The 24,357-nt window shown below is 36.2% G+C and overlaps 1 protein-coding gene across 2 annotated transcripts in view; it reads left to right on the top strand.

The window, feature by feature from the left end:
* The window catches only part of LOC140755000 (putative ferric-chelate reductase 1 homolog), a 51,068-nt gene that overhangs the window by 24,153 nt on the left and 2,558 nt on the right, over window positions 1-24,357 (top strand). For both annotated transcript variants that reach the window (XM_073090162.1, XM_073090163.1), the window contains exons 2-11: window positions 10,708-10,818; window positions 14,341-14,523; window positions 14,938-15,110; window positions 16,238-16,391; window positions 16,857-17,331; window positions 18,417-18,588; window positions 19,411-19,468; window positions 20,523-20,676; window positions 21,504-21,596; window positions 22,311-22,423. In XM_073090162.1, the coding sequence (XP_072946263.1) occupies window positions 10,723-10,818; window positions 14,341-14,523; window positions 14,938-15,110; window positions 16,238-16,391; window positions 16,857-17,331; window positions 18,417-18,588; window positions 19,411-19,468; window positions 20,523-20,676; window positions 21,504-21,596; window positions 22,311-22,423 (1,671 nt within the window). In that variant the 5' untranslated portion in view covers window positions 10,708-10,722. The remainder of the gene's footprint in view (window positions 1-10,707; window positions 10,819-14,340; window positions 14,524-14,937; window positions 15,111-16,237; window positions 16,392-16,856; window positions 17,332-18,416; window positions 18,589-19,410; window positions 19,469-20,522; window positions 20,677-21,503; window positions 21,597-22,310; window positions 22,424-24,357) is intronic.

The raw sequence follows: 24,357 nt of genomic DNA, 5'->3' as shown, positions 1-24,357 counted from the left end.
CTCATAGATATTAATTATGTGAAAAATATAATAGACTTTGCAAAACCGGGTTACGTGTGTAATAAAATTATCATAATGAATCATCTAAACGTAATTACTATTATAAATATGTAAATGTTGTTTAAAGAGTAATTATGTCAACGAGTCCATCTAGGGTCGATGACTGCTGATCGATAGGATTTCTATAGCAACACATGGCAACCTGTTTTAAATGTAACAAGGCTTTTTCATCCATCAGGCTTTAAAAGTACACTGCTTTACCATTGGTATGAGTTTATCTGGAGGCACGGCAGTGCCTCCGCCAAGTCGAGCCAAAAAAAAAGCGGCACGGCCGTACCATTCTTTTCTCGTACGTTTTTACAATGACTCATACATTTCCAATCAGCGCCCTAGCGGACTGTATCAGACCTGATTGGAAATGTGTGGGGATACGTAAACAAATACAAAAACAGTCATTTTTGTAAAAACGTAAAAACGCATAGTAAAAACGCATACTAAGGGTACTTCTTGTCACTTTTAATAACATTGAAGTAGCATACGTACCTATATAGTCCACCTGATGGTAAGTGATCTCTGGACCTGGATGGTAAGTGATCCGCTCCTGGACATCTGTAAACGACTCCGTATAGGACAAGGATTCTAATTGAAGCCGATCACAGTACACTCCTGAGTAGATAATAAATAAGATCATATGTAAGTGTCCTAAATGTTTGAAGCTTTCAGTCCCTTTATGTCCGAGCACCACCATACCTATTTCTGCCTTAGAAAAACAGCTGTTCTGTTACTGAGTGACATTAAATATCTGCTGTTATAACCAACCACGATATAGCCAAGTAGAAACAATATACCAAAACCTTTTTTTAAAAAAAAAGGTATTAAATTTAACAATTTTTAAGCGCTTACACTCGTAGATAGAAATAGGTTAAAAGTTCTAAGCAATTTGAATCAGCTGCAGTTAGTTATAACCGGTTTAATCTAGATATAACCGCATTTGATTTTAGCCATAACAAACATTAAGTAGCCTTCAAATTGTAACTGACAGGATGTAGTAAATGACGTAAGAGTACTATTATATATATGCAAATATAGTTTTAAAGGGTAACATTTCTATATTCCGGAAGTACGTAACCTTCATGCAAGTAAAATATTTAATAAAATAGCAAAGTGTAATTAAAAGGAGGTCGGTTAACAAGTGTTCGTGATTTGCTTGTGACGTCATCGCCACCTATTTCTGCCACCTTTGACATTTTAACTAATGAACTACAGACTGATTGTAAAAATGTAAAGTCCTATATAAAATACCAACTTTTGAAAATAAATAAATCTCACATATAAAATTCTTGTGTTAGTTACCGTACTCCTCCGAAACGGCTTTACCGATTTTCATCAAATTTTTTATGCATATTCAGTAGGTCTGAGAATCGGCTACTATTTATTTTTCATACCCCTAAGTGATAAGGGTTGTTCACCCTTAACATTTTTTTATTTATATGGCAACACAACGTTTGCTGGGTCAGCTAGTAAAATATAAAATTGTTATTTAAAGACTTTACAGATAAAAGTTTTACACAAAAATTTCTAAGGCAAAACATAGCTTTAGAAAGTATAGAAATGTATATTATGTACTCTGGTTAAATAGTGTCTTAAATTCCTAAGCACACTAAAGGAAAGCAACTGATTTAAAAAACATTAAACATATATATGAAAAAACGATAAATCTCGAAATCCAGTCAACCCTTAAAAAACTGTTAATCAATTAATCTAATTAGCACAATGAACAACCATATTATGTCACAGAATTCTCAGAAATATACACACAAGATTGAAACTTTATGTAATATTCATTTTATTCTTATAACAAAGGCCTGCTTATTAGGTACCTCGCGAATTAACAAAAGTTCGTGTCAATTAAAGATTTCTCATGACCCAAATACCATTTACCAAAAGTCAACAACCCCTATTGAATAAATAACTAATTACAAGAAAGGGCACCCCCATTCTTCGTGACCCGGTTATATGCGTTAATATTTTATTCAAACGAAGAAACATTTCTTAAGGACTACGCCCTACATACCCTTTACATGTCAAGAAATCGTTAAGGGCTATGACATGCAAATAGTTTTATTCAAATTTTAACCTTTTACCTTTAACCGTTAAAAGCAGTGATAGCCTAGTGGTTAAGAAACTCGGCCTCTTGATCAAGGAGTCCGAGGTTCAAATCCCTGGCACGCGCCTCTGATTTTTCAGGTATGTGCGTATTTTAATTAATTATCACTTGCTTAAACGGTGAAGGAAAACGTCGTGAGAAAACCTGCATACCTGAGAAATCTTAAAAAAACTTTTCAAAGATATGTGAAGTCTACCAATTCGCACTCGGCCAGCGCGGTGGACTATGGCCTAATCCTTCTCATTTGAGAGGAGACCCATGACCAGCAGTGGGACTGTAATAGGTTGATGATGATGATGATGAAACGCCCTACATACCGTTTACACGTCAAGAAGTCCTTAAGGGTTATGACATTCAAATTTGGCGGTGTTATGACTAAGCAGCGATCTAGACAACCTATGCATGGGAAAGAGAAAAGCACAAAAAAGGAAACTAGGATAACGCGTGCGAAGTTAGAGGTGGAGCAGACCACGAGAAATAAAATAATAGTAAATAACAATAACACAAAAATCCAGTAAAAATGAATTGACGAAACATATATTTGTCGAAAATGGCGGTACTGAAGCGCTTCCGGAGCGCTAGCGCCATCTACTGGCACTCGATTAAGTTAGTGTTGGAAAGCACCGGTGTGGAACTAAAATGCGGTCACTAAAATTATCACGCGTTCCTCGAGCTACTTATACCTGCCTAGCTAAGTTAATCTAATCGAAGTAATTCCTGTGTTGTAGCAATGACCACTGAAGCCCACAAAAGATTACGATGAGCGATAAAGTACCACCAATTCCGAAATACTGATAAAATAACAAAAATAATAAACAAAATAAAAGATATAACTTAAAAATGTGTGGGAAGTGTTCGAGTGAGCAAAAATCCCACTACTCGTGTCAAAAGGTAACTCGTGCGATTATCTTATGAAGGTTACGCACGGCACGACTCAACTTGTGGGTCAACCATAAGCCTTGCGTTCAACCAAGTTTGCGTTAAAGTTAACAATAAGTAGCAAAAACTAGACGATAAAGATGGAATGTAATAGCGGCTACAGAATCACGTGAGAAGTCTCGCCGAGAAATTACACGTGAACCGAGAAGGCATCAACATTCATGCGACTTTTTGAAACTTCTTTGAAATCCTTTGAAGCAGGCAAAAATACCGACACCGATCGGAGAACAGGCGAGCGTGAGAACGAGAAGGCAAGAAAACTCACATTCACGCTTCGCGGTTGTGTTCTCAGGGGTTCCGGCGTGATTCTGTATCCGGAGTAACAATTCTGTGTTGCACCAATTTCTTTGTCATTAATGTTATTTGTGTCGCTGTCACTACAATTTTTATTCGACGTTGACGGATACGGAAGTTGACAAACACATTAAATTTAACCGATTGAAACCGAGCAATTATTGTTGTGTTAATTATGACGTCATTTTAACCGTAATTAAAATGGTGCATTGCATCGCTTAACCGCAGATGTGACCGTTGGTGAGGTTTTCATTAACGTTAAAGTTACATGTAACGTTTATTTTTATTTTTATTAAACTATGACATTGCATAGTAGAACTGAACTGAACATGAAGGTGGTAGAACCCTTTGTGGTTCACTCTGGCGGGACCACCGCCACTCCTACTTCTGCATCACAACAGCAGCGTTAAGCGCTGCTGTGTTCTGGTTTGAAGGGTGTGGTAGGGAGACATACTGAGCCGAGGCATTCCAGCTTAATCCTCAAGGGTAGCAGCGCACCTGTGGCCGACCTGAGGTAGGAATATCTAATCCTATCTGGGGTTGATTGCAAATGTCCATAGGCGGCAGTAGCCACTTACCATCAAGAGGGCTGCATACTCGTCTGCTACTCCTATATTATATAAAAGAAATATACAAATATTATACAAATGGGGCCTACAACAACAGTTTAATAGTCGCTAAAAATCACCAATCAATATACGATTAGTCACAACACAAAAGCTATTTTTTTCGCATTGTGAGGTCAGTTGTTGTCAACCTTGTGACGGCTTGAACAATGTCAAACCACTCAGTCAACAAGTATATTTAGATCGGTTTTTTAAGTGCTTTAAGTAATGATAAAAACATTAACTTTTTGTTTATGTTTAGGTATATTATTGATGGAATAAAAAATGTGTTATCGCCAAAAACTTTTCATAAAAATAAGTATGTAAAATGTAAAAAGTATATAAAAAATTGTACAATACCATAAGAAATTAAATCGAATGTAATCTAAAGTAAACATTAATATTTAAATTAAAATATAATAATAACAAAACGTAAAAGATTTTTTATGTATGACTCTCCAAAACCAGATTATTTTTTTATCTATTAGCATATTATAAGTTATTATTATGTACAGAGCAAATATAAAGATGGTTCTATTACTAATAATGAGAAATTAAAAAAAAAGCGACAGATTCTACGAAAATAAATGTATCCTTACTAATATTATAAATCCGAAAGTAACTCTGTCTGTCTGTATTTCTGTCTGTCTGTCTGTCTGTCTGTCTATCTGTCTGTCTGGTTGTCTTTTCTTCACGCCTAAACCACTGAACCGATTTTAATGAAATTTTGTACAAAGATAGTCTGAGACCCGAGAAAGGACATAGGATAGTTTTTATCCCGGAAATCCCACGGGAACTAGGGATGGTGATCTAAGATCGATTAATCGGAGAATCGATCTTTTGGACCAAAAAAACGATTATTTTAATCGATATTAGTAACGATTGAATCGTAAACTATGCATTTGATCAAGTGATGATCTTTAGCAAAGTTGTTGTCCACGAAGGTTCCAGAGTTGGTACGACCAATTTTCGCCAAATAGTGCCACTGTCGTTCCAATGAAGGTACGAATTTTCAGTTTTATATATGTTAGTATGTCATATTATTTTCTTTTAAACGCGGGCGAAGCCGCGTCCAAAAACTAGTTTCATATAAATGTCTGAAAAACCTATGAAATCCGCAATGACTGTTATAGTTTCCTCCGTAAACGGATCACGGTTTCTTAATCATGTCCTTTCTAATTCCGACATTCCCGAGAACTTGACATTGAGAACCGGTTGCTTTTGATCAAACGGAACTTGTGATTTATAAATATATTTATAATTCCATTCAATAAATATTGTCTTCCAACATGGCTTTTGTATGTGCGACTTGCTCACTCAATATATAGGATGAGTGAGAGGTATATTATACAAATGTCTCCGATTAGAATTACAATTTTTATTGAAACATGTTTTATGCAATATTATATTAAGTCGGAAGGAAACAAAACTGGTTTTACTGCAGTATGTAAGTACCTTACAAATAACTGACGTCATTATGTCATATTAAATTGAAATTTTCAATAATGTATACGTATGTTCCTATAATATTGGCACATTTTATTTTAATCGTTGTTTATTTTTTTAAAGAACCATCCTATCATTTATTACTGGGCCGATATTCATGATATTTTCACGCAACGATCCCGCGAACTTTAGCGAACGACACAGATTCTACCTAATAACCGCATTGATAACCGCTGCTCTATTCTGGTTTGAAGGGGGTGGACCGGAGACATACTTTTCCGCGGCGTTCCAGCTTAGGCCTCAGGTAGCGGCACATCTGTGGCCGACATCAGGTAGGAATATAATCCTATCTGGGATTGGTTACAGTTGTCTATAGGCGGCAGTAGCCATACCATCAGAGGACTACATACTCGTCTACTCCTATTAATAAAAAGATTGGCTATTTGGCACTGAAGTTGGCCTACAAGTCCTGCCTTCAAACGTCACTCCTAACTTAATTAACTTCCCAACAAGGAAGCTGATAGAATTACTAGTCAAAGTTAGCCATAGGGTGTGAGCAACCTTGTCTACAGCCTTCGTAAGACACGTTCAGTCGTAAAGCCTACTGAGGTGTGACGTCATTGAACAATAAATGTACGTGAGTTGACATTTATGTAGGCAGATTGTTTATATTAGTTTAACAGATCGAAACATAAAAGCTCGCATTATTGAACTATAGGTATTTTTGGTTTAATCTAGTAGGTATATAGATGATCTCTTTATGATGATATCCTTATATAAGTACTAGCTGACCCGGTAAGCGTTGTGTTACCATATAAATAAAAAAATGTTAAGAGTGAACAACCCTTATCACTTAAGGGTATGAAAAATAGATAGTAGCCGATTTTCAGACCTACTGAATATGCATATAAAATTTGATGAAAATCGGTAAAGCCGTTTCGGAGGAGTACGGTAACTAACATTGTGACACGAATTTTTTAGATATATGTAAAGTATATGCAACTATCCATAGTTTTATCATTATAAGCGAAACTATCCGATAGTGGAATAATATAGGGATATTATTCCACTATCGGATATAATATACGTTTTTTATTCAAAATGAACTCATTTGATTCCCGACTAGGGAAAAATATATTTTAAAAAACTAATGATGCTTTCGTTTTTATCAAAATCGGCCTCGTAACTCCTTTCAGCATTTTTCGCTAATCCTTATAGTTTCGGATTGGGCCCTGAAGGCAGATTCGAAAAATTTAGCCTGTATATCTAAGTGATATTATTATTTTAAGATCATTCACAAGACCTCAAACCTACATTCCATTGCATCAGATGAATACCGCCATAATGTATACAAACAATGCTAGTATGGTTCTTAATGATGTAAGACGCACGATCTTAGCGTAGATCAGTGATTCTTAACCTTTGCACCATAATGGGCCGTTTAGACCATTTTCTCTGTTATTTTTTGTCGTAAAACCATTATTGTTACACTTCCAGGCACGGGTCTCTTCTCAGAATGAGAAGGATTAGACCATTGTCCACCGCGTTGGCCATATGCGTTTTGGTAGAATTCAAATATCGATTTTTTTTTAATTTCTCTCTGGTTTCTTCACCATTTCAATAGATTTTCGTTTAATAAAACCTAATAAGCTGTCCTTTTGAGAATCTTATTTTTGCTATACATTGAAACGTAGAATTATTTCATGTTAGAGATAGGTGTGGTAGCTTCCCTGTTAAACCAATCTGACTCTACCAACTTTTTAGTCCATCTATTTCGCCGATGTTTACTTCAAAGATTCGTGGACGAATTTGAAACTGTGGGCTGCGAACCATTGGTTTAGAAGCTCTGGCGTAGATTACGATCTTACTTCGCTATAAGATGTTGATCATACGCTAATATACATACATATAGCATAATACTACAACTGCAATATATATTCAGTAAAGCTGTATTATGTACCGATAGTACCGATAGTACCTAATTAGTAGATTTATAACTTTGAAAGTGGTAGAAACTAATGACAGTAGTGTTAAGCGATGTTGTTGTTGTTTTGAAGGTGGTAGAACCCTTTGTGGGTCGACTCCGGCGGCACCACCGCCACACCTATTTCTGCTTATTAACAGTAGTGTTAAGCGTATTCTGGTTTGAATAGTGTGGTAAGAAAGAGACTTTTCCGAGGCGTTCCGACTTAATCCTCAGGGGCAGCAGTGCATCTGTGATAGACCTCAGGTACGAATATCTAATCCTATTTGGGATTTATTACAGATGTCCATGGACGGCAGTAGCCACTTACCATCAGATAGACTGCATGCTCGTCTGCTACTCCTATTTTATATAACAAAGATATGTTGTGTTCTGTTGTGTTCTGTTGTGTTAGTGCGATACGAATCCCACATAACCCTGTGTCGCACCCACGGTACCGGGTACCTTTTGAAGCTTTCCCCCTCGTTTCAAAAGGCATAATAATATCTTACTAGTGTACTACACAATTCAGAACAACGACTTTACACCATCAATTATATCGTTCTGACACAATCCGCAAACGGAATGTTGGAACTTTTACTTCAATGACGTCAGCGAAGTGAAACCTTGAAGTGAAATATGCTTTTACACTTTATTGTGTCCATTGAGTAATTTTCGTCAATTGCGAATATTATGAATAGGTATGTGTAATTAAAATGTTTTCCTGTCATTGTTTAAATTTTTAAAACAATAAATTACGCTGAAACGTTTGACTCACTACTTTTGCAAAGTATGTATAGTGATATACAGTATACTAGTGGTGCCCGCGGCTTCGCCCGCATTTTAAAGAAATAATATGACATACATAAAACGGAAAATTTGTACCTGCATTGGAATGACAGTGGTGCCATCTGTCGAAAATTGGTCTTACCAACTCCCAAACCCTCGTGGGCTCTTGGACAACAACTTTGCTAAAGATCATCACTTGATCAAATTCATAGTTTCCGATTCTATAACTACTTACGAATTAAAAATTAATTAAAAAAACCTTTTCCCACTGACTAAATTGTGAATCTAAACCATTCTCAAGTCCCCTTGAACACACATAACAAATTTCATCAAAATCAGTCCAGTGAGAAGTTCAATGACATACACACGCACATAAGAAATATATATATATAAAGATAGTGATATACTGTATAGAAATTAATGGAAATGCCTTTAAGAAAAAAAAATCGGTTTTAATCGGCCTATTGACTAACTTCCTTTTTATTATTCCTCGTTTTGGAACCGAAACATCTACCCTTGCATTAGTATGGCTTATAAAACATGATTTTCTCTGATGTATTACACACGAAAAAAGGTATATATAACGATTCCGTTTTTGCCATTTGTCTACAGAACACAGGGCAGGATTTAGAGGTCTAGAGGCCTTGGGGCAACAAAGAAGTAAAGGCCCCCTGGTCCCAAATTATTTTCCGAATAAAATTAACAATTTTTTCAGTTGAGTTTTTCAATAAATATTTTATTGTGAAACGCAGGTAGATTCTTCTAGTATTCATGTTTGTACAAAGTACTGTAGATAAAGGTAAAACAGCGAAAAAGAATATCAAAGGAAAATATTTACATATTTGTTTACTAGTGTTTACTAGTCGGAATTTAAATAAAATCCGATGTCTCTATTGTGGGGGCCCCTCTATTGTGGAGGCCTCGGGGCTGCCGCCCCGGTTGCCTTCCCTTAAATCCGGCCCTGACAGAACACCAAAAACATTTATTTCATTCGTGAACGCTATATTTTTTGTTAATACTAATAAATAATATTTTATCATTAGAAAGACGACATTTATTTATTTAATACCGGAAAAATGACCAATACCTTCAAAGTATTTTATTGGCTGAGTCTATTGATACAGGTACTGTACGAACAATTTATAATTATTAATACGGTTACCGTACGAATAATTTATAATTATTAATACGGGTACTGGACAAACAATTTATTATTATCCGATTCGAACCGGTAAATTTTGAGAAATCTCAGAAAAAAAACTATAAAAAAAAAAAAAAAAATTTTTTTTAAACCTAACCTAATCTAACCTAACCTAACCTAACCTAACCCCTATATGCCGGAGGTTTAAAGTAAAAAAAAAATAAAAAAAAAACCTAACCTAACCTAACCTAACCAATTGAATAAATGTACGAATAAATATATTTAAAAAAAAAATGAATTTGTCACATTGTTTAAAGAAAAAAAAATTGAATAAATGTACGAATAAATATATTAAAAAAAAAATGAATATTTAAATGTACGAATAAATATAATTTATTAGTCCAGTACCTGTACAAATAGTCACATTGTATTTTATTGATACCTACAGATAATTTTCCCTTCTCTTGTGTTGACCTGACTTCCGTGTACGTAATATTTACGTCTTATTGGTATTATCCATTGTGATTACGATTTGAAGAATTGCAATAGCACTATTCTTTGCAATGCCTTTGTAATCGGCATTACTCTTAAGTCAACTGCGTAAAGTCATCAGCAATCTATTACTGTCCCACTGCTGGCTCTCATAGTGCGTTGAGGCCGTAGTCAACCACCCTAGCCAAGGAAGAACTGATAGAATGTATACGTCCTTGAGAACTATTTATTTAAGATATTCTGTCTTGCGGATTTTTTCTCACGATGTTTCCCTGTACCGTTAAAGCTAAAGTAGGTAGTAAAAAATAGGTCCAGTTAGTCTTAGTCCTCAGAATTGACAACGTCTGTCATCGGCTTCAGGAACTCAGGAGTTCCTGTAGTTCCATATGGAGTAAGATACATGTCTATGTGCAGTGACCACTTATCATCAGGTGGAATGCATGTTTGTTTCATTCTAGCAAAGATTAGTAAAGATTACTCACTCCTAACAAGAAAATTTAACCAGTTTTAAGAATTGAAATAGTTGCGTAAAAAAGTTTTGCCAGGTCTCCGTGTTAAAATGTCCATAAAATATTTGAAATAATTATTTATTTATTTTGTAAATTACGCAGTATTAGTTAATTATTCGTAAATTTTCTCTAAAAATGTTTTTATTTGTCAAGAATTCAAAAAAGAACTTACTAATAAGCCGTTTGTGGCTTCATTCAATTTCAAGGCGGCGAAGTATCTTTACTAATCTATGCCTTCTAGTATAAAAACATCTACAAATGAGAAGATATTTTTACACACTACACATTAATTGACAGATTATTTCTAGTATCCAATTAAACACCGAATTAAGTGTGAGTAATATTTTATTTCTTCTTTTCAGATACAATACAGAAGAATGTTGCCGCGGAAAAGAAGTTCTTCACTAATATTCTTCACGATTCTCTTCTTAATTAAATCTTCAGAACAATATTCATCCGGAGCGCCACCTGGGGTAATATATCTCACATAATAATATAATAATTAACGCTAATTACTCACCATTAGAATTAACCTCGTTTTTGCGTTACAAGTTGAAGTTGATAGAATTCTGAAAAGTTCACATATATTTCTGCTTTAAAACATCAGTATAGTGTAGTTATGTTCTAGTTTAAATCATAGATTAGTAAAGATTACTCACTCCTAACAAGAAAATGTGCCCAGTTCTGACAATTGAAATACTTGCATAAAAAAAAATTGCCACGTCTCCGTGCTAAAATATCCCTAAAATATTTGAAATAATTGTATATTTACTGTGTAAATTCATGTAAATTACGCAGTATTAGTTATTTATTCGTAAATTTTCTCTAAAAATATTTTTATTTGTCAAAAATTCAAAAAAAGAACCTACTTATAAGCCGTTTGTGGCTTCATTCAATTTCAAGGCGGCGAAGTATCTTTACTAATCTATGGTTTAAATAGTAGTTATGCAGATTGAATTACGCATGGCGTTCTGTTTTAAGAAAAGAACCAAAAAGTGTTTAATATTTTTTTTCCATGCGATGTTTTAATATAACATGGTTTGTACTTTAATTCTATTCGTACTTTTAAAAGAATCTTATATTAGGTAGTGTATTATATCTTAGTGCTGTTTATTTTATTTTTACATATAAAATCCTGATTTTAAAGAAAAACCGCATATATGTAGAAGCATGGTATAAATGGCAATTAAAATTCGTCAATTCCAAAGAGCTGTGAACTGACACTGATATACTAATTAATTAACAAAATCTTAATATAGTCCGCGCCAAACTGCTAGTCCGCTTTGAAGTTGCGAGCGGTGTATTCATACAATTTGCTATTTCGATGCGATTCATTTCTATATTCAGAGCGGACTAGCAGTTTTACGCGGATCATACCTATTTAGGTAGATGCAACAAAAACACACTATTAAGAACCCACGTGTTACAAACTTTAAATTTCCACATGCACGTGTTTGATAAACAATTTATTTCTCTCCCATAGCCTGTTACACCTCAACCAAAACTAACCACAGTTTTGCATGTAAGTAGTGTGTTGGTGTGTGTGTGTGTTACTTGATTCATTAATACATTCGAACTTTAGCCTTAGTATGAGCTTTTACGTTTTTACAAAAATGACTGTTTTGGTATTTGTTTACGTATTTACCCATACATTTCCCCCCTCAGCGCCCCTAGCGGAATGTATCAGAACTAATTGGAAATACGTAAACAAAAACAGTCATATTTGTCAAAACGTAAATACTCATACTAAAGGTACTGAACTTCAGGGGCATGTTCTTATAAGATTTACAGTATGTAGGACAATCTGTGTTTTTTATTCATATTCGTGTGAGACTACAATATCCCACGTTTTCTCTCGTGGTTGTGTAAGGGACGTCTAAGCTACGAGATTTGATTTAGAATATGAATAGCGTCTTCTTGTAAATATTTCTCTAATGCGGTCAGTAACGCAGTAACTACAAAAAATCCTCTCAACAAGCAGTGGACTTTTAAAGGCTGTCAGACGAATGATTTTGTTTGTACCAAGCTTTATTCCTCTCACACCATCGTAAGGAATAACTTCAAAAATCCTTTCTTAGCTATGATTTACATTATCTAAGGAATTTCTATGCAAATCTTTTAAATTCGCCGTTTTACGCTGTGAATTGTCTGTTCTTGTTTGAGATTTATTATTCTTAGCTGTGATCTAATTATCTAAAAAAATTCTGTGCAAAATGTCTTCTAAATTCGCCGGCTTACGCTGTGAATTGTCTGCAGTTCTTGTTAAAGATTTATCAAGATAAAGGCTAAGAAACAGACAATAGATTACGTCATAGTAATGGTCATCATCACACATTTACACGTTAGAGCTGTTAATGCGTTGAATTGTTGACAATTTTGATAAACTAGCGATAAGCATCCTTACACTGTTTGTCCACTAACCACGATACCGAGCCGATACCGATTATTATTAATGACGGCGCCGAAGTAGCGTACATACATTTGCTATAGCAGCTTGTCCACCGAGCGTCCGTCACCCGAGCACCGACATCCCATAGTAGTTAGAGCAGAACAGCGTTAGAATGAAGCTCATTTTAGTTGACCCGTAGTAATTAAATATTTCTACAATGAAACAGTTCTTTTGTTTTGGTGGAAGGGTGTACATGTACAATAATGGAGTAGCGGACGTGCATGCAGTCCACCTGATTTTAAGCGGCTACTGCCGGCCATGGATTTCTGTAATCAACCCCAGATAGGATTAGATATTCCTGAGCTCGGCCACAGATGCGCCGCTATTCTTGAGGACTAAGCTGGAACGCCTCGGAAATAGTATGACTCCCTTTAAAACAAAACACAGCAGCTTAACACGCTGTTATTAGGTAGAAATAGGTGTGGCGGTGGTGCCGCCGAAATCGGCAATGTATCTGTGATCTACTTCAGATAGGATCCCTATTCTACATAGCTAAGTACCACCAGATGGACTGCATGTTCACTTACTAATTAAATCTTATCTATATTTCTATACTAATATTATAAAGAGGAAAACTTTGTTTGTTTGTTTGATTGTAATGAATAGGCTCAAAAACTACTGGACCGATTTTATTTCACCATTCGAAAGCTATATTATCCACGAGTAACATAGGCTATATTTTATATGTAATATTTTTGATAAATAGATTTTGAGGCGGTACAAAGTTTGCCGCGTCAGCTAGTAAAAAATAAGCCAGCAAGCAGACAATAGATTACGTAATTGTGAATGGTCACCGTCAACTACCATTAGCAATCCCAAAGCTACTAATGCGTTCAATTCTTGACAATTTAGATAAATTAGCGATAAAAATCCGCAGCAGGAAACGGGCGGCTTTTTCCAGTTTGTCGGCCTGTAGTCCAAGATTTTTTGCATGTAATTCGAACTTTTATATGAACAATAGTCACGCGAGCCTATTAATGTAATATTTGCTCGAGATCCAGATTAGCTTTGTTTGGAATTTATAATACGTAATTAAATAAACTTTACCAGACTTAATTAATTTCTAAAGTTAATAAATGAAATAATTATTGTATGTAAACTTCATATGCTAGTTGTATGAGTAAAAACTAACAACTCACATAAATGTTGTTCAACTAGAAAGCTTTGACAATTTGACAAACAGGTTAGGTTAGGTTAGGATATCTAGAAATTTTAGGTTCGACTTCCAAATAGTAACATATATACTGAGTTCATATATGTCCGGGCTTGGTATCTGTTTTGTCTCTACACTTCTTAATGCATCCATTGATCGAAGGCCTAAACTTCGAAATAAGTCATCGGTACATTCCATACCAATCTATTTTTCTAGCTTTTTGGTCCTTCGCCTATTCAAATGTGTTATTTCTAGTTATCTATCTCTAGCGTTCCATAACCAATTCTTCTTTTAAGATCTTCTTCAATCTTTCCATCTTTTAATTTCCATTTCTTATGCAACAATATTTTAAAGATCTTGATGAGTAACTTAATTTACTTTTTGCTTTTCCAGGCCTGTATAGACCAGACGCCAAAACACAGTACAATTCAGGCGCAGTCATCACCACCGCCGTATATGATCACCACATCAGCATCACAAGTCCGCCAGGGCGATGTGATCAATGTCACCGTTGGGAGCCAGTTTCGAGCTCCTACTCCTATTGAAGGATTTATCTTACAAGCACGAGAAGTTCAAGTAAGTTTTTAAAGTTATACAATATTCTTTTACATTGCTTGAAAAATGAGGTGTTGCTGAGATCATGTTTAAAATGTGTGGAAAAACCGGCAAGTCCAATACTTTAAACATAAAAAACTGTAGAGTAAACTCTTGCCATTTCTGCCACGTAAAATTTCTCGAATATGGGACATTCGAGGTGTATGATGTGTAGGGCCAGAAATTGATTCAGTCACTAGTAATCCTATCTGGGATTTATTACGTACGTCCATGGGCGGCAGTAGCCACTTACCATCAAGTGGACTACTCGTCTGCTACTCCTATATTAAAAAAATAAACACATAGTCAAAATATTGATGTAATAAATTGATATCTACTTGTATATCGTCTATAACTTATTTACATTAAATAACTCCATAACCGTTAATCTTCCAGAGTCCCGATACAATAGTGGGAACCTTCGTGAAGATTCCTGACCCGGAGCTCACCCAGGTAGTCACCTGTCGAGGGCCGAATGACACAGCAACACATACCACACCGGAGGACAAACCACCACAGACCTTCCAGTGGCGAGCGCCAACTGATTTCTTGGGCGGAATAGCTTTCAAGTAAGTAAGAAAAGAGGTTTCTCCCTTGGCAACAAAAAAAATAAAGCACAATAAAGCATTGATTCATCATCAAGTGTGTATTGGTCTTTACGAACCTTTGCGATCTTTTATATTGAATTCTCAATAATATAGGTCTGTTACATAGATTAGTAAAGATACTTCGCCGCCTTGAAATTGAATGAAGCCACAAACGGGTTATTAGTAAGTTCTTTTTTTTAATTCTTGACAAATAAAAACATTTTTAGAGAAAATTTACGAATAAATAACTAATACTGCGTAATTTACATAATAAATAAATATTTATTTCAAATATTTTAGGGACATTTTAGCACGGAGACTTGGCTATTTCAATTCTCAAAGCTGGGTACATTTTCTTGTTAGGACTGAGTAATCTTTACTTATCTATGGCCTGTTATGATATTTTTCATGTCCGTCAAAACATATGATTATTAATTTGTAATACGCAATGTCTTCCAAAACTATAAGGTGCGTCCTTAGGTTTCGTAACGCCAGACAAACGACAAGCCTTTCATATTTGTGTGATGATTTAAAGCTACAAATAGATTCAACAAGGCAAGTTTGCATGGTGATAAAACTCTTCGAGTACTTACTTAAAGAGATATACCTACAAAACAAATCTAAAGGTGTAGTAATGGGCATAATTACTTATTAGTATTACTACCTAAACCTTCCTAATGCGCACCAACATATTATTCAATTTACCAACTTTTTATTTAAAGATTTTAAATATGCATATGGTCTCATAAGATGTTGTTAAGTTAGCTAATTACGAAAAAAATTAACACAGAAAGTCCCTTAAGTAGGGACTGAATAAATTAACCGACTTGGTATTACATGGACCTCACAACTTTTTAAGGTAGAAGAATTAAGTTTTGAGACTTGTTTTTTTTTTAGTTTTGTTTTTGATGGCTTTATTTATTTAGGAAACAAGTGAATTCATTAGTGCATTAATTCCATCTTAAAAATAATACATAATTCAGTTATGTTTCTAACAATTAGACCTTTGAAATAACGAAGAAACACCGATAAATTTTGAATGGCTGTTATTATATTTTGAATCAGATCTGACTAGATGGTACGAGTAAATAATGTCTTCAAATTTCCAGAGCAACCATAGCCCAAACGTATGCGCAGTTTTGGAAGAACGTGGAATCTCCTGTCGTTGAAGTAGTCACCCCAGATACCCTTATCACGACCTCCGCTACTATCGCCGCTCCACCCAGGGCCACGCAAGGACCACCGACCATAATGCAGCCTACGGTTAGTTAAACAATTTTACTAGTCTAGATAGCTTGAAAAATACTGGCGAAATGCATCAAATAGAGCGATTTTATGCTGCATCCGCACACAAGCTTGGCATTTGCTGCAAACTCTAATCCTTTACAAATACTTCGTGTATCCTATCCTTGTCACAAGGGCTTGCGGTAAATTCCCTTTGATTTGCTTACGAAATATATTATTCGAAAATAGTTTCCTATTTTGACAAAAATAATGCTACCATAATTAACATCATTTTTTTTATAAAGGTAGAAATTTTCTATCTGACTATTTTATTTCATAAAAAGTTATTTTAGATAACAAAACTTCAATCACCGTTTCCAAAATAATTTCTAAATGCGCAAATTCTCGATTATAGCTTATTACCTTCTTAAGTCCTTCGCGATAAGGAAATCAAGGTTATATTTTGATTCTTGCCTTATTTCCCGTAATATGTTTATTTTCCAGCCAAAAACAACACCAGCACCATTGGACGTGATATACCAAGGTTGTGCAGACACGAAGCTGTGCTTCGGAACTCCTCCGAACTGTGTTCAAAGTGGTAATTGCAAGGCCATAGTCGCTGTCTTCGTCGCCGGTGACACATACACCTTCGAAATCCAAGGAACTGGCAACCCTAAGTACGTGGCCGCTGGGTTGAGCAAAGACAACAAAATGGGTGACGACAGTGCCATGGAGTGTGTTAGGAATGATAATGGAAGGATTAGTTTGTTCACGTCCTGGACTTATCCGAAATCGGAGCCGTATGTCCGAAGATCCGATTCTCCGCAAGATATAGTTCAACTGCTAGAGTCTTCGACGATTGATGGGAAGCTGTACTGCAAGTTCAGACGAGATGCAATCTCGACAGTGATGGGACAAAGCTTCGATTTGACGACGAATATGTACAATTTGATGGTCGTCGCCGGTGATTCGATGAAAGGTTAGTTATGTTTGCCGAATATATTATTGCTAGAAATCATAGATAAGTATAGGTATCTCACCGCCTTGTAATTGAAATGGCTTAAGCCGCGGACAATTCTGTCAGCCATTTAGTGGCTGTCATGGTGTAATTCACGCGGAACCATGCCAACATGCGCAGTTAAGTGGTGCAAAAACAAAGTGGTTATGTTTTTCTGAGTATTTTATTGCTAGAAATATGGTAAATAGATGAAAGATTAGTTATGTTTTCTGAATATTTTTTGCTAGAAATATGGTAACTAGATGAAAGATTAGTTATGTTTTTCTGAATATTTTGTTTCTAGAAATATGGTAAATAGATGAAAGATTAGTTATGTTTTCTGAATATTTTATTGCTAGAAATAGAAAGACTTTTGAAGTGAAACTTCTTTATCGACGTATGAGAGAAATTTGCCGTCACATTTTTTTGTTATGCGTTACTTTTTTCTGTAACGCGCCATATTTATCTTGATCTCATTTGACATTGTTTCTCTTCGAGCTCACTGAACTGATGTTTCTTTTAGAAAGGATTTTTTTTTCTAAATGAAATCGTTCGTTACCTGGCCAGGGAAGTAGATTAATAACTAATACTAATGATCAAAACTAATGAAGATAACTTATTGGTTGAATCGCGTCTCTGTCGAGGGGTCCGAGGTTCGAATCCCAGGCACGCAGCACTGATTCTTCGAAGTTATGTGCGTATTATAAAGTAATTATGAGGTGATGGAAAACATCGTGAGGAAACCTGCATATCTGAGAGATCTTAAAAAAGTATTCAAAAGGTATTCAAAGACAACCCTGTGTGGTTCGACTCCGGCGGCACCACCGCCACACCTATTTCTGCCTCATAACAGCAGTGTTAAGCGCTGCTGTGTTCCGGTTTGAAGGGTGTGGTAAGGGAGACATCCGTTTCCGAGGTGAGGCGAAGAATCTAATCCTATCTGGGGATTGATTACAGATGTCCATGGGCGGCAGTAGCCACTTACCATCAGGTGGACTGCATGCTCGTACTCATATATTTAAAAAAAATGCGACAAAAATCTAAAAATCTACCCATTTTCTTTCTAGATGCTGACCGTGTGGGTTTCCACAGCCTAGCCTATGAGTCTACTGGCGTGCCAGTTGCTCTCTCTACTGTGGGAGCTCCTCCAGCGGCTTCGAAACTGTTGTTGAAGTTACACGGCTCCTTCATGATCGCTGCGTGGTTAGGCGCTGCATCGTTGGGAATTGTACTTGCCAGGTATTTGGAAAATATATTGAAATCTCTTTTTTATTGGCATAACATAGTAATACCATAGATTAGTAAAGATTACTTACTCCTAACAAAAAAATGTACCCAGTTTTGAGAATTGAAATAGTTGCGTAAAAAAGTTTTGCCACGTATCCGTGCTAAAATGTGTAAATATTTGAAATAATTATTTATTTATTACGTTAAATACGCAGTATTAGTTATTTATTCGTAATTTTTCTCTAAAAATGTTTTTATTTGTCAAGAATTCAAAAAAAGAACTTACTAAGATAAGCCATTTGCGGCTTCATTCAATTTCAAGGCGGCGAAGTATCTTTACTAATCTATGAGTAATACAGAAAGAACATAATAATAATAATAGAAGCGATAGAATAAAAAAAACAGGTAAACATATTCTGTATCAAAAAATATTTTATTTTATTTTTATTTGGGCAACATACAATATTTAATACACAGTAACTTTCACATAGACATAAAAAAAAACAGCAAAGTTTCCACTAATATATGGTCCATAAAGATTTAAAGATGTAATTGTTTACACTGCTATAATAGGAGTAGGTATAATGAAATAATAAAATATTAAATAAATATTAAACAAGTAGGTAAAAAAGAAAGGAAAAAAGTAAATTGTTACACAATGCAATTTACAAGTCTATATCAGTTATTACAATTTAATACGATTATAGGTACCTAAGTTTTCTTATTCGATGTAAAAACTTGTTAAAAATCCAATCCTTAGAATCTACACGAATTCTCGCCTAAAAAAACTTTTAAGGCAATAAAACCAATTTGATTACTCAATATTAATTTCAGATACTTCAGACAAACATGGGTTGGAAAGCAACTGGGCGGCAAGGATATTTGGTTCGCTGTAAGTATTTAATTTTATATCTTAAAGGTAGAAAACCCTTTATGGTTCGACACTTGCGGCACTAACGCCGCACCTATTTCTGTCTCATAACATCAAGCGCTGCTGTGTTCTGGTTTGAAGGGTGTGGTAAGGGAGACATATTTTCCGAGACGTTCCAACCTAGTCCTCAGGGGTAGCGGCGCATCTGTGTCCGACCTCAGATAGGAATTTAATCCTATCTGGGGTTGATTTCATATGTCCATGGGCGGCAGTAGCCACTTACCATCAGGTGGACTGCTTGCTCGTCTGCTACTCCTATATTATAAAAACAAAGAATATTAACTTTTTGTTCTATATGTGTTTAAGTCCTTGTTCAGTACCACACAATCCTAGTAATATTGTTACCGACCATGGCACGTTCGTCCTCATTCTAATTTTAACCAGTACCCTTAGTATGAGTTTTTACGTTTTCACAAAAATAACTGTTTTTGTATTTGTTTACGTATTTGCCCATACATTTCCAATTAGCGCACTAGCGGACTGTATCTGAACTGATTGGAAATGTATGGGAAATACGTGAACAAATACAAAAACAGTTATTTTTGTGAAAACGTAAAAACTCATACTAAGGGTACAGACACTTTAAAGAACATAAAGAAATTGTTAATGAGAATATTGTTTTTTATTTATTTAATGTGTAAAGCATTTAGTACAATAGGTCAATAACGATACATAAGTCCAATTAGATGCTACCTTTACAGGTGTTACACATCAAAACTTAGTTAAAATGTTAGGATCTAAATATATATAACTCAAAGGTGACTGACTGACATAGTGATCTATCAACGCACAGCCCAAACCACTGGACGGATCGGGCTGACATTTGGCGTACAGGTAGATGTTATGACGTAGGCATCCGCTAAGAAACGATTTTGATCAATTCTACCCCCAAGGGGATAAAATAGGGGATGAAAATATTACTTCGTAACGCGAGCGAAGCCGCGGGCAAAAGCTCGTTAACAATAAAAGCATTAGAAGAGAACGCCAAATATTTATTTAATTCTTATACTTCCAGTACCACAGGATCCTTATGGTGACTACCTGGCTTCTAACCATGGTTGGGTTCATCCTAATCCTGATCGAGGTGGGTGGTTGGTCCAGCAATGATAACAACCCTCACTCAACCACTGGAATCATTACCGTCGTGCTCTGCTTTATACAGCCTATTGGTACGTATCATCATCATTGTCAATTAGATTTCTGTTTCTAAAAATGGTTGATGATAATGTAATATCATTATCATCAACCCATTACTGTCCTACTGGGCACGGGTCTCCTCTCAGAATGAGGATTAGGTCATAGTCCACCGCGCTGGCCAAGTGCGTATTGATAGGCTTCGCATACTTTGTAAACTTTTTTTTAGATGTCTCTGTTTCCTCACGATGTGTTCTTTTGTCGTTTAACCAAGTGATATTTATTTTCAATATGCGCATCATGCTTATCAACTCTCAGAACGAGGATTAGGCCATAGTCCACCGTATTGGCAAAGTGCGTATTGGTAGACTTCACATACCTTTGAAAACTCTTTTTTTATTTCTCAGATATGTATCTAGGTTTAAGCCTGTATGGTATGTAGGTTTAGTCCTTCGTTCCGTTTAAGCAAGTGTTAATTATTTTCTAATAAGCACATAACTTTGGAAAATCGGAGGTGTCTGGGATTTGAACCGCGGACAAACATGGCGACACGTGTTCGAAAAAATAAAATAAAAAACCGATTTTGATTTGACGCAGAATTGAATCCCGGACCCTTAGTCAGGCAAATTGTTCTGGCAATCTTGTTTCATAAACTTCAGACAAATAGTATAATGTAATGGCAATTTTATACTACAGTACTCGTTGATATGCGATGATATTTGAAACGTAAAGTTCGTTTTTGTATACCTATATAACATTATAAAAGGATTATATATATATATATATAAATACTTCCATACATCATGTATAAGAAGTTATCAAATAATTTCTTTGGTGTAACATAAGGAAATATTTATTACAGGTGCCTACTTCCGACCACACCCTGGTACAAGCAAACGGCCTTACTTCAACTGGCTTCACTGGCTTGTAGGCAACGCTGCTCAAATTCTTGGAAGTAAGTATTTGTTTAGAACTATAATTTTACAATTTAATCTAATTCAGAAACATCTACAATACGTTTTTCATGTCTTACAACTGTTTTTCTAAATGTCTTATTCTTCGTGGTTATGTCCCGGGTGGTACGGTTTTTGATGTGAAACATCTATAGCCGCACGTAATACCGATTTCTGGCGTGGCGACGCATGCCGTGGCGTCGCCACGCTATACGATGGTATATATATACCGTCTATATGCAGTAGTGTGTACGGTGTGGCGACGCGTCGCCATGCGCAATCGAATTCAATAAATAGTCATCGTTATCTGGAAAAAAATCGTAGTATTTTGTAGTAGTAGTGATAAAATCATTATGACATATTTAGTTCCTATCACAATATGTTCTTTTCTGCATATTACTTTTACAAAATAATGTCGATGTTTCACATCTGCCAGGCGTCCCGTGACGGCTCACATTTTTTTATTAATATAAATACGGTACCACCATAGTGATAGCTAGTGTGAATATATATCTCCAAGTAAATTAAAATTATAACGAACTGTACGTCATTATTTACAAAATGTTTATGATATTCCTATGTGAAACCTCTATATGAGATGGGTTAGGCAATAAGAAAACGCTATAGAATTATAAATGTTGTAACATTAATATTATTTCTATATACACTTTATTTATATCAGTATTTTAAAGTATTCTATTTTTTGTTTCTTCCAGTTGTATCAATATTCCTGGCAGTATACCTTCCTAAGGCTGAACTACCTCCATGGACCGTGTACGTGTTAGCAGCTTTCGTAGCATTCCATGTTATTATGCACGTTGTACTCTCGGTAAGTTATTAACTTATTATAGTCCGCGCCAAACTGCTAGTCCGCTCTGAAATTGTTGCGAGCAGTAGTCATACAATTTGCTATGGCGATGCGATTCGTTTCTATACTTAGAGCGGACTGGCAGTTTTACGCGGATTATACCAACTTTTGGTGATACCCAATACTAAGTAGCAAGGTAGAAGAATCGGTCGATCGGGAAGGTACCACCGCTACAACTTTAGTATAATATAGGAGTAGCAGACGAGCATGCAGTCCACCTGATGGTAAGTGGCTACTGCCGCCCATGGACATCTGTAATCAACACCAGGTAAGATTAAATTCCTATCTGAGGTCGGCCACAGATGCGCTGCTACCCATGAGGACTAAGCTGGAACTCGGAAAATTATGTCTCCCTTACCACACCTTTCAAGCCAGAACACAGCAGCGCCTAACACTGCTGCTATGAGGCAGAAATAGGTGTGACCGTGGTGCCGCCGGAATCGAACCACAAAGGGTTCTACCACCTTATATAAGCGTGAAGGAATTCTTGCATTTCGGAAGGATATGGATGTCGGCCAACTTATATACGTGGCGACCATTTTAGTCCAAAGGAGTGACATTTGTGATCGGCTTAAGTTAGAATATCTTCTTTATGGAGTTGGTTATATATACTAAGTTGCCCTTGGGTTGCAGTGACTACTTACCATTTCAATCTTATAAGAAATACTATCAGGAGGATCGCTTGCTCGTTTGCTATTTCAACCTTATAAGGAAAGCATCGCTGAGAGTAATAGGGATACTAGTGTTACTTGAACAGTCTAAAGACACAATACATGATCTAACGACCAGAATGACTTCGGTGTATTCGAGAGAATAGTTTTCTTTAGTGTACCTTAAAGTATATCTCCAGTTGTCCATAATAAGGGGTAAGAATTTGTGAGGTTGAATTGATTTTCCAGAGTAATTAAATAAATCATTAAGTCTACATGGAACGTAGAAATTTGACTTAATGTTCTAAATTTTAACGTCTATAGACTTCAAATTTTATTGGATACGTTAATTCCCTAAATTCGCTCGATATTCGATATTGGTCATAACTATGTGAATCTGTCTGGTCTGGAACAATATCCACATAGGATATTACCGGTCCGGTACGCTGACTACCCCACTGAAAAAAAACTGACCAAATGTGAGTTAGACTCAGTTTAGGGGGAAAGTCCTCTGTGACCTCCCCGCCTTCCTCCTTAGATCGCGCCTGTGCGTTAGATCGGTATGGTGACCACTCCGCAACGCGGGCTGTCTAAGATAAGCTAACGACGCGTCAGACCGATATAGTTACTTCTCCTTGTCGGGTCGTCTAAGATGAACTATCGTTGAACTGGGTATGTCGTGTGCTGTCCCTATAGTTCCGGGACCAGAATAGAACTACGGTTTCCTCTGCTTGTCGTAAGAGGCGACTAAAAGGGGTTTTCGGGGTTGCGTGCGGCAAGAGTGGGAGCTTGAACCGTCCGGCCAGCGACCCCGGGAAGGAAGGCGGTATGTGTGGTCGCATTCCGTCGTGAACACTAGGTGGTGTGGGAGGAGCGAAAACTGCTCTTCCAGGGGAGAGCCCGATCGAGGTATTGCGCTTGGCGGACTCCGGTTGTGTTCACTCGGAGATCCCGGAGTTCTCCAAAAAGCGTTGAGGACGGCCACCGGGAGGGTTTTAGTGCGGTAAAAATCCCACATAATCCGGCATCGCTCCCACGTCGTCGGATACCTTTTGAAGGTTTCCCCCTCGTTAAGAAAAAAAAAAGTTCAAGTAGATCTCTCCGGTGCACCGTAGTGTGTATGGCAGACAATAAGCTATCGTTGAACTGGGTACACTGGGTCAATAAGTTACTTGTAGTGTGATCAGTGGTTGACCAAGTTAATAAGTTACTCGTAGTATGATCAGTGGTTGACCAAGTTAATAA

Source organism: Epargyreus clarus, unplaced genomic scaffold (genome assembly GCF_041222505.1).
Source record: "Epargyreus clarus isolate Ecla_fem2 unplaced genomic scaffold, WU_Ecla_fem_2.2 ptg000032l, whole genome shotgun sequence".
NCBI classification, from domain to species: Eukaryota; Metazoa; Arthropoda; class Insecta; order Lepidoptera; family Hesperiidae; genus Epargyreus; species Epargyreus clarus.
Note: the sequence above shows the minus strand (reverse complement) of the source record. Positions and strands in the feature narration are given on the sequence as shown.